Consider the following 15,426-nt stretch of genomic DNA (forward strand, 5'->3'; position numbering starts at 1 on the left):
TGATTTGAAATTTCAGGCAGCACAAAAGTTCTGGCGTTTTATTCTTTATTGTCTGCCTTTCTACAAAAAAATATTACAAGTCTCTGCAATGTTGAGAAGATGACTTATTAAAGACTGAAGATACAGTTCAACAATGTTAAGAATATTTTAAATATGGCACACGAAATATTCTGCAGTGCTCCAAAACGGTACAAGACATGGACCTAATTTTAGTTAAGCTTCCGTTTTATGTTTAGAGTTGTCCGTTTCACAAACAAATCACAATTTCTGATGAAAATGTTGCATTTTGATCTTTAAACTGATCACTCTCATATTCAAACATAGCTAAAAAATAGTTATCTTTTATCTTTTCAACTCAATTTAGTCATTTTTACGCGTTTTCATAAAAAATTGAGACAAAACCCTCGCATAAAAAGACTGCTGTATAATTATTGGAATACTGAGCCATTCACCACAAAATGCTTGTCAGGTGAGTGACGCGGCGATTCCGATTTTGCTCTGCATAGACAGTATTGTCAATTGCGAAACAATTTTTCTCGCAAGAGGAACGAAAAACATCTTAGAAGTGCGCGGGTATATGCAATCTGTTAGTGTCTTTTACAAAAAGAGTCAAATTTCCGCGCTGTTTGACATTCAGGCAATTGTTCGTATCCATAAATTCTCCGATTTTATAGTTTCCCTTCAGTATCTTAAAAATATCGGGGCGAAAGTAACGATCCGGCTTAATATCAACGTCAGTTGCATCGATAAAAAATACCGATATTCAGGCCCCGCGGTATCGGCCAATGCTAGTCTATCAAACAAAGATAGAAACATAATTTATGAACATACACAAACTTATTGGGTTTTTCTACCCTCAATGTTAATACAAATCTAAAAGAGACGATAAGAATTTTTCCTTTCCTCTTAAACTTATTACTTTGAATACGTCGCGTCGGTAAGCATTCTCTACCTCCACGCGTTTAATACTAACACAATCTTATCTCTAAAAAACAAGCTTCTTTATTTTACGTTAAAAAACAGGTAAACAAAGGCGACACAACCCCACGCAGGATAAGCAGGATGACAGGTAACTAACTCACATACTAGCAAAGAATAGACTTTCTCCAATTCCTACGTGGGTGCAAGCGAAATCACGCTATGCAAGAAAGGGTGGAAAGTACGAAAGGGCTAAAACAAGGAAAATCCTTTTTTGCCTTATCCTTTCCATTCCAATTTCGTTTTCATTTGACATGGACCAACTCATCGTCGCATGCCATCATTAGCTCTAACGCCGTTGAAAAGGTATCAATTCGTGATGACGCCACATAAAGTTTGTAAAGTAACTTTGTGTTTGATTTCGAAAGCCGTGTTAAAATTGAAAAAAAACCTAAATTAATCCACCTAGCGGTCGGACTCAGCCTTTCTCATTCAAACTTATTATTTGTAAAAATAGATTTACATGAATGCTTAAATCCAAAAAGGTATATTCACTCTTTGGGTTCTAAAATATTGATGTTGTAATTAAAGTATAAAATATGAAATTGGACGTACTGTTAGTGCTTCAGAAATAGTGAAATATAAGAAATGACTCTTAATTTCGAACAATTTAATCACGAGCGATACCGGGAACGCTCAAATAGTACGATACCACATTTAAATCATGTTGAGGCCATATATATTGATCAAAGCAGCTATAGTGTTGAATAGTCTTTGAATTTGTTTTCTTTACAAAACTAGTATATCAAATTTTTATGAAGTTTGTTATTTGTAAGTTTGAGAGATGACTCGTTTGTATGACACTAGTTATGTTCAAATGAGTCGTGTAATACTTGAGATAATAGACTTTCGTTGTTTTACAAATTAAAACATAACGGTTGCTTAAGTTTGATTACAATCAAATGAAAAGGGAACGTATGGGGGAGCCAAACTTTGAAACCACGTGTTCAATCATAATTCATCAGTTAACCCTTAACTATCCCGTTCATTCGATATCAATACTGTTCAAATCTGTTGTGTAGTTTCTAAGGTAATGAAGTTTAGTGATTTTCACATTTCGGTACATTACAGACGAAGTTACATTCCGATTACAGCAAAATTCAATAGGGTGTTATGAGGCAGCTAGACCTTTCATTTGACACTAGTTTTGTGGAAATCGGTTCAACCATCTCTGAGAAAAGTGAGTGAGTCCAAGTAGTCTTCGGAATATGTTTCTTATCATAGCTGGATTTCACATTTTTCAACCTAACAGGCAAAGTAATAATCCGTTTGCAAAACAAATCATTAGGGTCTTATGAGGCAACAAGACCTTCCATATGACACTGATTTTATGAAAATGGGTCCAGCCATCTGTGAGAAACATGAGTGAGATTAAATAGTCTCCGAACACGTTTCTTTCCATAACTTCTAAACCACATGTTCAATCTACATAAGTTCAAGAGTTAAGGGTTTTTTAGGTAGCCCGTTTATTCGAAACCAATTTTGTTCAAATCGGTTGTGTAGTTTCTGAGATATTTTGTGATTTTTACATTTTGATACATAACTTCTAAAATAGAAATCAGATTACAATAAAGTTCAATAGGGTCTTACAGGGCAACTAGAACTTTCATTTGGAATTGATTTCATTGAAATCGATTCAGCCATCTCTGAGAAAATCGAGTGAGATTGGGAGAGCGTTACACACACACACATGCAGAAAATGCTCAGCTCGTCGAACTGACTCGAGTGATATACGACATTCGGCCCTTTTGAGCACTTTTATACCTTTAGTTTTTACAGTGATTGCTATACCTTTCTAGGAGAAAGGCAAAAAGTGAAATGATAGAAATGACTTTTGATTTCAACTTCAATCCCGAGCAAGGCCGCAAGCATTGAAATAGTACAATATTAAATTTATTGCCGAGAACGGCACCACTGAGTGCTCGGTTAAAAAAATAATGACAGCTGTCACATTTTTTCGTGAATCTCGGTTCACCTAACTGATATTTCGGCTCGTTAATATTTTGTGCCGAAACTTCAGTTAGGTTGAACCGAGATTTTCGAAAAAATGTGACAGCTGTTATTTTTTTTTTTTTCTAACCGAGCACTCAGTGGTGCCGTTCTCGGCAAAAATTACCGAGATCCGGCAAAAAAATTTAAGTGTGTATAGTTTTAAACAGTCTGCGGGTTTCGTTTCTTTCTATAATTTTCAAACCACATGTTTAAACATTATGAAATTCATTGTTTAAGGGTTTGAAAGCCCATTTATTTGAATTCAACTATGTTCATAGCTTCTGAGATATAAGAGCGTTTTTCACATTCTGACGCAGCGCCAAAACTAAAAGTTTGATTACAATGAAATTCAATAGCAACCTAAGCGGCAAATAGACCCTTCATTTGACACCAAGATAGAAAGAATCGGTCAGACCATCTCTGAGAAAAGTGAGTGCGAAAGAAAGGTGCACATACACACCCACACACAAACATATACACCTATACATGCATATATGCAGAAAATGCTCGATTCGTCGAACTAAGTTGAGTAGTATATGACATTCGGCCATTTCAATCATTTTTGTACCTTTTAATTAGCCAGTGATCGTTAGGAGAAAGTCAATATGTTTACTTTCATTATGTGATTTCACATTTTTATGAACAACGGACACAGTTACAATCCGATTGCAATGAAATTCAATAGCAACCTATGGGGCAAATAGACCTTTCATTTGACACTAATTTTGTGAAAATCGGTTCAGCCATCACTGAGAAAAATGAGTGAGTTTAAACAACCTCAGGATAACTTTTCTTTACATAACTTTTGAACCATATGACCAATCATAACGAAATTCAAAAGTTAAAGGTTCTGGGGACAGCCCAATCATTTGAAACCAGTTTTATTGAAATCGGTTGTGTGGTTTCTGAGATATTGATGTTTCGTGATTTTTACATTTTGATACATAACCTCTAAACTAAAAATCCGATTACAATGAAATTCAATAGCAACCTATGGCGCAACTAGACCTTTCATTTGCAATTAATTTTATGAAAATCGGTCCAGCCATCTCTGAGAAAAGTGAGTGAGAAAAAAAAGTTGCACATACACACACACACACACACACACACACACACACATACACACATACATACATACATACATAAAATGCTCAGTTCGTCGAAAGAAGTCGAGTGGTATATGACATTCGGCCATTGGGACCACTTTTATACCTTCGGTTTTTCCAGTGATTGCTATACCTTTCTAGGAGAAAGGCAAAAACGTAAGTCTGCATGTTTTCATTAACTATTTCTTTCAAAAGACGTAAGACGCTCATTTCACCCATAAATATATAAATGTATCTAGTCGCGGAGTCTCGATTAGATACAACAATTATGCTCTACGGGTGCAATGGCAGAAAAAAGTCATGACAGTACAATTTGCATGAAATCTAGTTTCTAAATTCACTTTTTTATATTATTTTTTCAGAAATGAGTCAAGAAAGTAATAACAGTTCTGTGGATTTATCACCGGCGACTGCAGCAGACAACATCGTGCCACCGCCTCCGCCGGAAGCTGAGAACCCGGAACCGCGGCAACAAGGATCGCGTCAACCGGGACCGCGTCAACCGGGACCGCGGCGTCCGGGATCTTCACATCCGGGGCCGTGGCATCCGGCGTCTCGCTATGGAGGCCGCGTATTAAGAAAGATTGTAAGTGTAGGTGTTTTAAGTTAGGGGTTATATAACAGCATTTTCTTTTTCAGAATAAAAACATGGCCGATCTAGCGGCACTACAGCGGCGGATGTTCTCGCTAGCCCGTGCCCTAGAGCGGCAAATTGACGAAGCGGGCATAAGTCGCTCCGGTAAGTAAAAAAATTAATAATAATAAACCGAAGCTAACACATATTTTTTGTTGCAGACAAAGAGGCTTACAAGGCACAACTAGAGAGCTGTTTCAACTGCCTACGGCGCTTTATGCGAGAATGTAAGGCATCTTTAGCTATAACATGTATTTATATTTATATCTTTTTTTATCAATTATTTTCAGAAAATCTAAATACAGTTTTGAAAAATATTTTATCTCTTTTTATTTTTTTAAATATGAATTTGAAAGATCCCATTCTTTTGGCAGTCATTTTCTCCTTTCGCTCTTTTTTTTTATTTTTTTTTTATAGGGGGAAATGTTTGTAATGATTTATTTATGTACTAATATCTAAAAGAATAAAACAAAACTTAAAATAAACTTAAAACTATCTTACTGACTATAAAGTGAGCTAATCGTTGCAATTGAGGATTGCAACGATTTTTGTCGGAATTTGTTGATAATTTGGCTTGACATATTTTCTAATGTTTCTACATTAGTGAGCCTATGTAGCTCGTTCGTGCTAAACCAGGGAGGACGCTTCAAAATCATTTTCAAAAGTTTATTCTGAATCCTTTGAAGTGTCTTCTTCCTGGTTGTACAACAACTTGTCCAGATGGGAACTGCATATAACATTGCTGGCCTAAAAATTTGTTTGTAAATTAACTGTTTATTCTTGAGACAAAGTCTAGAATTCCTGTTGATAAGAGGATATAAACATTTGATATACTTATTGCACTTTGACTGGATATTTTCAATGTGCTCCTTGAAAGTAAGATTCTTATCATAAATTAGCCCTAAGTATTTAACTTGATCAGACCAATTTAAGACCACACCGTTGAGTGAAAACTTTGATTACTTTTTTGAGTTTCTTCATCATTGCTTGTTTCGCTATAATAACAAAATAGTTATATTAATTCTCCATTTACTGAAATACACCTAATCAGCGCAGCGAATGGCATTTTATGACTCTTACTGTGAATTTTCGAGTGTTTGAGAGTTTTCTACTTGCAAGAGGTTTTCTACCGTAGAAAACGTAGAATACAGTTTTCTACGTAGATTACTTACGAGTCCCGAAAAATCGCGCAGAATACCATCCCTGGTGCTAACCAAGTCGAAGAATGTGAATTTATTTTTAAAAAAATCTAGCAAATGATCTGTAACGGAAACAAAAATTTACCATCCCGCCTAAGGGTGTCCAACATATCAGATCAAGTTAAGTCAATTGTTTCAATGAATCTTCCGATCAAAAAGTTTGTATTAAGCGTGCGAAATTCGTTATTCCGCCCTTGTCGGTCAGTTACTGATACGAATTTGGGGAATTGACGAATCAAATCTTTTAAATTTTCCAATTTCACAAACGATTCAAGATTACTTATAGCTGCCGTTTTTACAACAGGATCGGTGAAGTCGCACCTCTTTGCAATTTGTTTCACAAACTTTGCATAGAAATCCCAACAAATATTTCTAAACGTTAGTTTTCGCGCTGCGTTTAAGTCACATTCCACTTCTTCTGCATCGATACCAACATAATGCTGATGTTTTTTTTTACAAAACTTTAACAACCGTGTTATCAAATTCTAACTTTGAAATTGATTCCAGTTTGTCGGTATAGCAAAAAAAATCTGTAAAATCTGTATTTTTGACTATATTCTGTAAAAATCTGTAAAATACAGAAAAATCTGTATATGTATGTGGCATCCCTGGTTCGATGCATGTTTGGCATGCTTGCCGTGTTCGTGTTTGTTCGACAAAAGCCAGCGTATAATTACACGTACACATACATACATACAAAAAATGCTCAGCTCGTCGAACTAAGATTTTGTTTACAATCATATTAAATTAATATTAAATTTTTAAGTCGTTCATGATTTGTTTTATTTTAGTATCGTTCTAAAATTGTTTTAAAATCATAGAAGTTATAGAGTTAAGGCTCAAATATGCACACGGCGTAATGACGCCTTCTTTATACAAATTAGAAGGCGTAATTGCGACTTACGTTGAGACGCCTTTCAACCAGAACCTTCCAGCAAAGAAGGCGGTCTCCAATCACTTTCTACTGCGCACTTGACTGCCTTCCATGAAGACGCATTATGCCTTTCACACAGCACATTTTTTTCTCGTCGCCTTCTATTGGCGAAGACGCAGGCAACGCCGCGTTGTATTATTTTCCGCCTGCTGTTGATTTGAGTTTTAACCGAGCAGTATGTTGTTTTATTTTGAAGTAGAATACTTCTCTCAGGAAGTTCGGCTACATAGGGATGTGAAATGAAAATCTAAAACCGAAAAAAGTGAAAAATATGTCCAATTTCAAATGCTAATAAATCGGTCAGTATTCGATGGATTTCCTTCGTTCTTGCAGCAATAGATTGGAAAATCTTCTAAGATTCTTCCCAAAATAAGATAATTGTAATTTTATTATTCACACTATTGCACTATTGAAAATAGTCAAGCCTTGTCAAAACGAAAAATTCGACCTTCGATTGGTCGTTATATGCTTGCTTCCCAAGCACGGTTGACAGGATCATATACCTTACAATTGAAAACATGCTATTTGGCCTATATAAGAGCCTGTTCCAGCCGGAGCCGCTCATAATAGTTCTAGACAGCGACAGCAGCAGTCGTCCTTCCTTAGCAGCAGCACTAGCCCTGTGGTTGGTCACCACGTCTCAGGAGCAGCGCGGTTTTTCTCAACGTGTGTCGCCAGACAGCCATTATTTTCCCCGTGTTGGGGCAGCATGAAGATTGCCATCAGGAAATCCAATTTTGGAAATCAAAATGCCTTTTTCAAGGCAAATAAACAAGTCATTGAAAGTTAATAATTTTTGTCAAGCATTCTGTGTTGCATCCTAGCAATTTAAATCTGTCGCACCCGTCTAATTTACTGAATGTGAAATAGCTTCCACAGTGCATGTTGTCCGTGTATCTTAATTCCCCCAATGTTAGGGCAGCTCAAAGGTTGTAATTAGCAACCGATTTTGAACCGCAAAATGCTTTTTTTCAAGGCAAATAGAAAAATAAATGAAGTTTAATAATTTTCTGGCATCAACACAAGCAGACATTCTGTGCGGGATGCAATCAAATTCTATTGTAGTTGTCAAATTTTTACTTTATTGAGTTAACCCCTCACTGTTGGGGCAGCGCAAAGGCTGTGATCAGCATAACCGATTTTGAATAACAAACTGCCCTGTTAGAACGCATTCACAAAAGCAGTTAGTTCGACTATGCAGAGTTAATATGAAGTCGATTCAATCATTCAGCATGAACAGAATTTTGTCGTCACCCAGCTGCCAAGTTGCAACATGATGCAATACGCAACAGCGAGCAAACGTAATCGCTCGATGTTACAAGCCGCAAAACGGTTAGGGATAAATCGTTGCGTGTGTGAGAGCACCATCGGTGTTTATTCGCTGGATACAAAAATCAAATGCGAATTGTGGTATAATTCGCCTGAAGAACATTACAAAATGGTAAAACTGAACAGAAAGGCGTGGCCTATTTCGTAGCACCCTTCGACTATAAAAGAGTGTTTCTGGGAAAACTAGCTACATTCATTAGTCGGAAGGTGAGCTGGATGGACCGTCCACAACGTTGACAGCAGATATCAGCACTCAGCAGTAACAGAGGATAGCAGCGGGTTGCGCCTGTGGCTGCCTTCAAATTAAACAAATCACTTGCCCTGTGGTTGGTCACCACGTCTCAGGCCTCTACCAGGCTGACTTTCGCACGATAGCGGCGGTATTAGCGGTTGATGCATTTGCCAACGCTTACTCCAGTAAAGCCGTGTCTAATTTTCAATATGAAGAACACCTTTCTATTGTGTTGGCCGTGCGCATAAGGCCTCTGCCGGGCTAAACGCGCAAAGCGGCGCGAACCGATTCGCCCAGCCGTAGGTTAATGTACAGCGTAAGTAGAGCTGTGTAAAAGTATTCTACTTCAACCTTGCGGTCGTGGATTTGCACACAACCCTCCTGTGATTTTTTCCTCCAACAAACATGAATTGAAACCCCTGACGACAAGAAGGTGCGCACACGGCGGTGCTCAAGACGGCGCGATTGCGCTTTCCGTGTAGACGAGTGGAAGGAGATGCTAGAAGGCACATTGGAAGGTATAAAGAAGGTACTGACAAATTTCGTCAGAAAGGCGTTGTCACGCCGTGTGTGTAATTGGGCCTTTAGAATCATTGAAGTATCCTTCGAGAGTTAGTCTAGAAAAAAGCAAAGATATTAAAATACAGTCAGTTTTTTTACGCGGTGGATACGTACCTTGTAAAAAAACCGCATTAATTCGAAAATTCGCGTAAAAAAAACCGCGCTAATTCAAAAATCCGCGTAAAAAACCGCGTATGAAAAAACCGCTTAAAAAACCTGACTATAATCTTATTACATTTAATTAGAATACACTATATTCTTTTTTACGCGGAGAATACGCGAAAATAATCCTCGTAAATTCCAAAACCCGCGTGGAAAAGACCTAAGTGTACTACATTTCTTCATATTTTTCTGTATTCATATGTTTATCTTATATATAACCCTCTAGTGTCTAATGCCACCTTCTGGCGGGCTCCAGTCAAACCTCTAAAAAGCTTCAATAAATACTTTAAAAATGTTTGATTTATTTCCTGTTTCTATAATAGGCTGAAGAATGACTAAATATTAAATAAATTTCTTTAAAACTGAGACGTTGCACACAATACAACTTTAGACGTCATCATTATCAGGTTACTTCTGGTTTTTCCAATACAATCTAAAACGACCGAACACCGCCCAACAAAAGTATTTCCGGAATCAAGATGGCTTTTGGAGATAAGACTGAGAATTATCTCCAGAAGCTATTTAGATATTCAAGATAGCGACTTCCGGTTTCTGGAAAACAGAGAGTTGTACTAAAGAAGCATTGAAATACAGAAAGAAAATTTTTCAGTTTCGAACACTTTAATCCCGTTAAACGCTAACTTTCGATTAGTCCAATGAAGTTATATTATCAAAAAGCAGAGTGTTCTGCGCATTTAAAATTTCAAATATCCTGTTAATAATTGATGTTTCCCCAAAAGCCTAAATTGGCATTCCATTCCGTGCTAGATAGACATCTGTCGTTCAATATCGATACATTTTCTTGACTTCAAAGCAATTTTCCTGAATAACATGTATGTTTTGTCATGTTGTTCAAAGCATCGTTGGTCACAAACCTTTCGTTTAATAGAAAAATATTCGAAATAATACACTTAGAAGATTTATTTCCATCCGGTGATTAACACTGACAATTCAGATAATACTAACGCTCTCCGACAACGGAGAAACGGTTTTGGCGCTTAGAAATTTGGAGGCAGGTGACGCGAAAAGTCCCATCGGGTGTACTTGCTGTTGTTGTGCTTTATGCAATCAGCGAATGACTTGTTGAATGATTATTACTTGAGTTGCTGTTCATGCGCTTTTGCAGACCGCCCGCATATGATGCTGTTGAACTAGTACTGGGTAGCACCGCGGAATAGCTGAATGTTACTGGTGAAAGATACGATAATCGCTGTTGTAGATTGCAAGATCTAGTAGAGAGTGTCGCTTGGGAGTTCGCCTAAGACATTTGCAACGTTTTGGCACTGGTTACTTTAATATATCACAACTAGGTAAAATAAGATCAGTGAACTCCAAGGATTTCGGATCAGAGCTCAACGAACTGTATCAAGAATCTTCTGCCGCTCGAGCCCAGCTCAGCGGTATTTATTTGCATTGCTTTCGCGCGTGTTGGTAAACACGCTGTACGTGTTACATAATCAAAATCCTGATCGGCCTTAGCCTTTGACTTGGTCTTTTTCCGTACACCACAGTTACCACCGTCACTTGCTACCGTGTTGGCGCACTGGCGCAGATGGTTGTTTTCGGATTATACTCTACGAGCTTTCTGACGGTGATACACCTACGATGAAATACATCGGTAGGTTGTTTAGTTTTAGTAAGAAATTGATGCGTTAGTTTTACGGGTGAAGCATGCTTGCTACTGACAGTTCCAGTGCATGGCTGAGCGAGGAAAAACCATTTTCAAGTTACTTCCAGATATAGAGCAGTCGGGAGAGCTGCCTTCATGCTTTCTACATTTTTTACAGCTATCGTCGGCTTTGTTAAATTAGTTATACTATTTGTACCGAAAGTACATTTTTGGACACTTTTCTGTTTTTTTTTTCTTTGGACTCATTGATTTTTTCCACTACTTTATCCTTGTCCTGTGATTCAGCTTGCTCAGTTGCATTTATCAACGAAGGACCCCATATGATAATATACGGTCGAGATATACCATCGCCATTCACGCGCATAGGAGGGAATTCAGATGTGAAAACGAAGCAGCCGATGACTGGTGCCATAGTGAAAGATCTCTAAAAAACTCGAGAAAAAAAACAGGTATTGTTGAAAGTCATTGTCATTGTTAATAAGTGTGTATTTTCCGCTTAGTTAGCGGATGTAATTAGAAACTAACCTCCTGGTATATACACCCATGAAATCCTTCCCGTTGCACGTTGCATGCGCGATACTGGGTACTGGTCGTATGGGTGGTCGTATTCGGTCTTCCCCTAGGTAGGATAAAGATGTGGAGAAAATCAATATAAGTATTCATTATTCAAGAAAAAAAAATCAGAAAAATAAAATCCGGCCAGATTCTAAAGAATTGAGTAAACAAATTGAACGCACAATTGCATTTTGTATTGTTACCAATCATTGGCAATACTCAAAATTGAACACTTGGTCTGTTATATCGCTTAAGCAGGCTAATTTAATTTACCACAAGAAACTGACCAGGTTCTAGTGCCTATACTAAGTGATTCTATTCTAATTAATTTTCATATTCGAATATTTTAAAACCGAATTGGGTAACGGTTTATATTCTGGCCCGCCTACGAAGCAAGTCGAAACATCGACTTACACAGACACAGAAGCGAATTGATTTCCGAGGTTTCCTTACCAAAGGTCGTCGTATGGTGCTCCTACAGATTGTTTATAAAAAATTGCATCGAAAAAATCTAAACACACTACACTATTTAAAAATTTTTAAATCGTCGCACGGTGCATTTCTCAGTAAAGCCCTTTGAAGGACGTAAATACCAAAATTGATATAAAAACAATTAAATAAACATTGTAAAGCACGTTCCTAAACCTTTATTTCAAGAAATAACTTGTCAGATATTCTTATATTCATATTATATAATAAGCAAGTTCATTTTATATAATCAGCAAGCTTGTTTTATAGAACAAGGCCTTACTTTTGACGTTGTCGTTTTTTCGATGAATCTCCCTAACAGTTAGATAAAAAAATATTTTCTCAAATTTTCAGTACACCAGATTGCTTTGAGATTTATCGAAAAACCGACAATGTCAAAAGTAAGGCTTTGTTCTATGAAACAAACTTTCGACAAATTGTTTGTGTATCACTTTTTGTATTTTACGATCATCAAAAGGGCCTTACTCAAAAATGCATCGTACTATTTTTAGTGCGTTTTTTAAATAATCTGAGAGCATCATGCGTTGGGTATAGAGTTGTGCGCAAATGCGATTGAAAGATGCAGTGAATAATTATATGAAAAAAATGGTTACTTATCTTAGGTTAGCCATTCCAATTATGTAGATTTCGCGTCGACTGTAGGCGACGTTACCCTTAAGTTCGCAAATGTCTCATTCTGGTCAAGCTATTTCCTGGTTCCTCAGGTCGATGGTACAATTCAGTAGTATAGGCAAAATATTAAGTTGAGTAGCGGAAAGAAAAATGAAAAAAAAACCGGATGAGAGAACATTTATAATCAAGTTAAATATGGTTAATATACACTGGATTTTTTTACGCGGGTTTTTTCATACTTTTGCGCGTTTTTTTTTTTTCAAACAGCGCGGATTACTTTTGAACGGTTTGTAAGATTATTTTCAGGCGGTCCCAAATAAGTTTAGTATAAGTAAATCTAATAAAATAAAGAAAAATGAGGCAAAAAAAATAATCGTATGGGTTTTCTGTTTAATTAAATCAATGTACAGTAAAGTTCTTTTATACACGATTCTACGTACCGTACAAAAAAACCGCGTTATTTGGGATTTCGACGTAATAAAGAACCGTGTAAAATAGGACTTTACTGTATATTTTTAATATATTTGTTCTAAAATTTCTGATATTATCGAATAATAGGGAATTTTCATTGATTTGAAAAAAAAAAGAAAAAAAAAAACATTCATCATTGTATACCGATACGAGTCAAGGTCGTTACGAAAACGAATGCTAAAGCCTAAAAATATAGCATAATCATTATGAGAAGGTAATTGCCCTGATTTTCAATGAATGATTTTTTTGGATGCACTATAAACGCGTTTTGTGTTTTGTTCCCTTTTTTGTATAAATTTTCAAGCATATATTCACTTACATACGATTTTTAATTGGTTCTATTTATTGAATGGAGTTTTTACGCTATTTCGAGGAGGTCATTGAATAATAATTTACGTAGTCCCACGTCAACCATGTGGTCATGTCTCGATAGACACCCTTCTATCTTTTATCAGCATATATGAGCCACTCCTCTTTTATCCGGGCTTGTGACCGGCAGTATAGGTTTTAAGAAAACCTTCTGGCAGAGTTAACTCATTGGAGAACCTTAGCTAATACGGTTTAAGCAAACTGTATTCCGCATTTTCCAATGTTTGATCTTGTATGTTTGGATCTTTTCCAAAATTGTACCAATTTATTTGCTTTCTAGTCACTTGTATCATAGCCAATACATCTGTATTAAAGTTGTATTCCACCTCCAAGATAAGGTACAAGGTTTATTACATAATTGAACAAGCCATACCAACCTTTTTTGCATTGATAAGTGTTCGTTTCGGAAAACATTGACCAACACAACTGACAGTCGTGTTGCGTCTTTTCCTATATCTATCATTTTATTCTTTGAATGTATAATCGATGTTTTCGCACATAATGCATGTAAACATGATTGTCGATACATTTTCTTTATTTATACCTGCACATTTAGCATGCCACCATCTGTTGCATGAATCACATCGTATCCAGTGTTCGATATTAGTCGTAGAGCTCATTCGAACACTATCGGAATGGAATGTGAATGAGGAATTATCAATGATTCCACATCCGGGACACATATTTTCCACATTGTTAGAGCTGTTTAAAATCAATGTGAGAAAATGTTTCCTTGCCACCTGTGGATCAAAATTACTATCATAAGGCGTTTGATCAGTTAGGACACGTTCTATGGTATTCAGTACATGAATACCACAGCTAACACTGTCCCGCTGATAATTGCAACGCTTCGCAACTGGTAATAGGTTACTGAAAAAATCTCTATTTGTAACCTTTCCCAGTAACTTTCGAAACATTTCGTTTGAACATGAATTTGATGTTTGTGAATCCAAATAGAAAAATTCATTTGTTCTTCTATTGATTATTGCAACGGTAAAATGTGCTTTGAAAAGCATTGGTAGTATGATTAGCTCATGTTGGGCCATTTTTAAGCAAACATTGTCAATGTCGCTATTTTCAGCCGACTGTAATCCAAACAACAATGGCGTGAAGGAACAATCAACAATGAATGCATCATTGTTGTATTTGGACTTGAGTAGTTCAGCAACGTCTTCTAACATGAAATTCGTCAACCATGCGTTGTTGAACAACGACTTCAAATCGCTATAAGTTACAGAATGGTTATTTACTAAAACGATTTTTACAGGGTCACAATTTATGCTTCGTTTGGCTGTGTAGTAGTTGATATCTTTTATCAACCCGTTGGCCAAAAATTTATCGAACCCTGCGAACTCTCCTGTGGTACTTAAGCCAAGAAATACTTCATCGTCTGATGTATCCAAGAATCGTTATTCCTCAATTGGACTTAAATTTGGAAGGAATTTCTCTTCAATTGGATTCAAATTTTGAAAATTTTTTTCTTCCTCAACTGGGCTTAAATTTGGAGCGTCCATTTTATCCTGCCAATGTTTAACCATAATATCTGCAGGTTTTAATTGTTTTTCACAGAAAGGTAATTTTTTTTTGCTCTTTCCTTTTTTGAAAGTTTCTTTTGCCTTTCTCAAGTCCGAGTATTTCCAGCAAGATTTGGTTGAGTTCAAGCTGGAAGCACTGCTAGGTGTTCGACATACAGAATCTTGTTTAGGAGTTGATGTAATCACGTTTTGTTTTTTGTCATGATTTGTTTTCAATTTAGAACCTCGATTCATTCTGGCATTGCAGCTCGACGGAATCTGGTTATTAAATTGATCTACTATGTTCATCACATAGGGATCATGAACATATGTGATGTAATCATCAACTCTTATTCTGTCGGTATCCCCAACAAACTTGCAATTCTTTATCTCTTTTGAAGTAGAATACTTCTCTCAGGAAGTTCGGCTACATAGGGATGTGAAATGAAAATCTAAAACCGAAAAAAGTGAAAAATATGTCCAATTTCAAATGCTAATAAATCGGTTAGTATTCGATGGATTTCCTTCGTTCTTGCAGCAATAGATTGGAAAATCTTTTAAGATTCTTCCCAAATGCAGATAATTGTCATTTTATTTTTCAAACTATTGTACTATTGAAAATAGTCAAGCCTTGTCAAAACGAAAACTTTGGCCTCTGA

At 36.5% G+C, this 15,426-nt stretch overlaps 1 protein-coding gene across 1 annotated transcript; it reads left to right on the forward strand.

Moving 5' to 3' along the window:
• Nucleotides 1–4,147: 4,147 nt before the first annotated feature.
• On the forward strand, nt 4,148–14,483 carry LOC129716887 (uncharacterized). The gene is made up of 5 exons (XM_055666730.1): nt 4,148–4,232; nt 4,439–4,662; nt 4,716–4,815; nt 4,872–4,937; nt 14,335–14,483. The coding sequence occupies exons 1-5, from the start codon at nt 4,151–4,153 to the stop codon at nt 14,481–14,483; spliced, it is 621 nt and encodes a 206-aa protein (XP_055522705.1). The 5' UTR covers nt 4,148–4,150.
• The last annotated feature ends 943 nt before the right edge of the window (nt 14,484–15,426 follow it).

This window comes from Wyeomyia smithii, chromosome 1 (genome assembly GCF_029784165.1).
Source record: "Wyeomyia smithii strain HCP4-BCI-WySm-NY-G18 chromosome 1, ASM2978416v1, whole genome shotgun sequence".
Classification (NCBI taxonomy): Eukaryota; Metazoa; Arthropoda; class Insecta; order Diptera; family Culicidae; genus Wyeomyia; species Wyeomyia smithii.

Excerpts from the sequence above, each read along its gene's own strand:
- LOC129716887 (XM_055666730.1), top strand. The coding sequence starts at position 4,151 with ATGACATTCGGCCATTGGGACCACTTTTATACCTTCGGTTTTTCCAGT. Across the intron at positions 4,663-4,715 it reads GCCGCGTATTAAGAAAGATT|AATAAAAACATGGCCGATCT; the intron begins GTAAGTGTAGGT and ends TTTCTTTTTCAG. Across the intron at positions 4,938-14,334 it reads ACGGCGCTTTATGCGAGAAT|CCGACTGTAATCCAAACAAC; the intron begins GTAAGGCATCTT and ends CGCTATTTTCAG.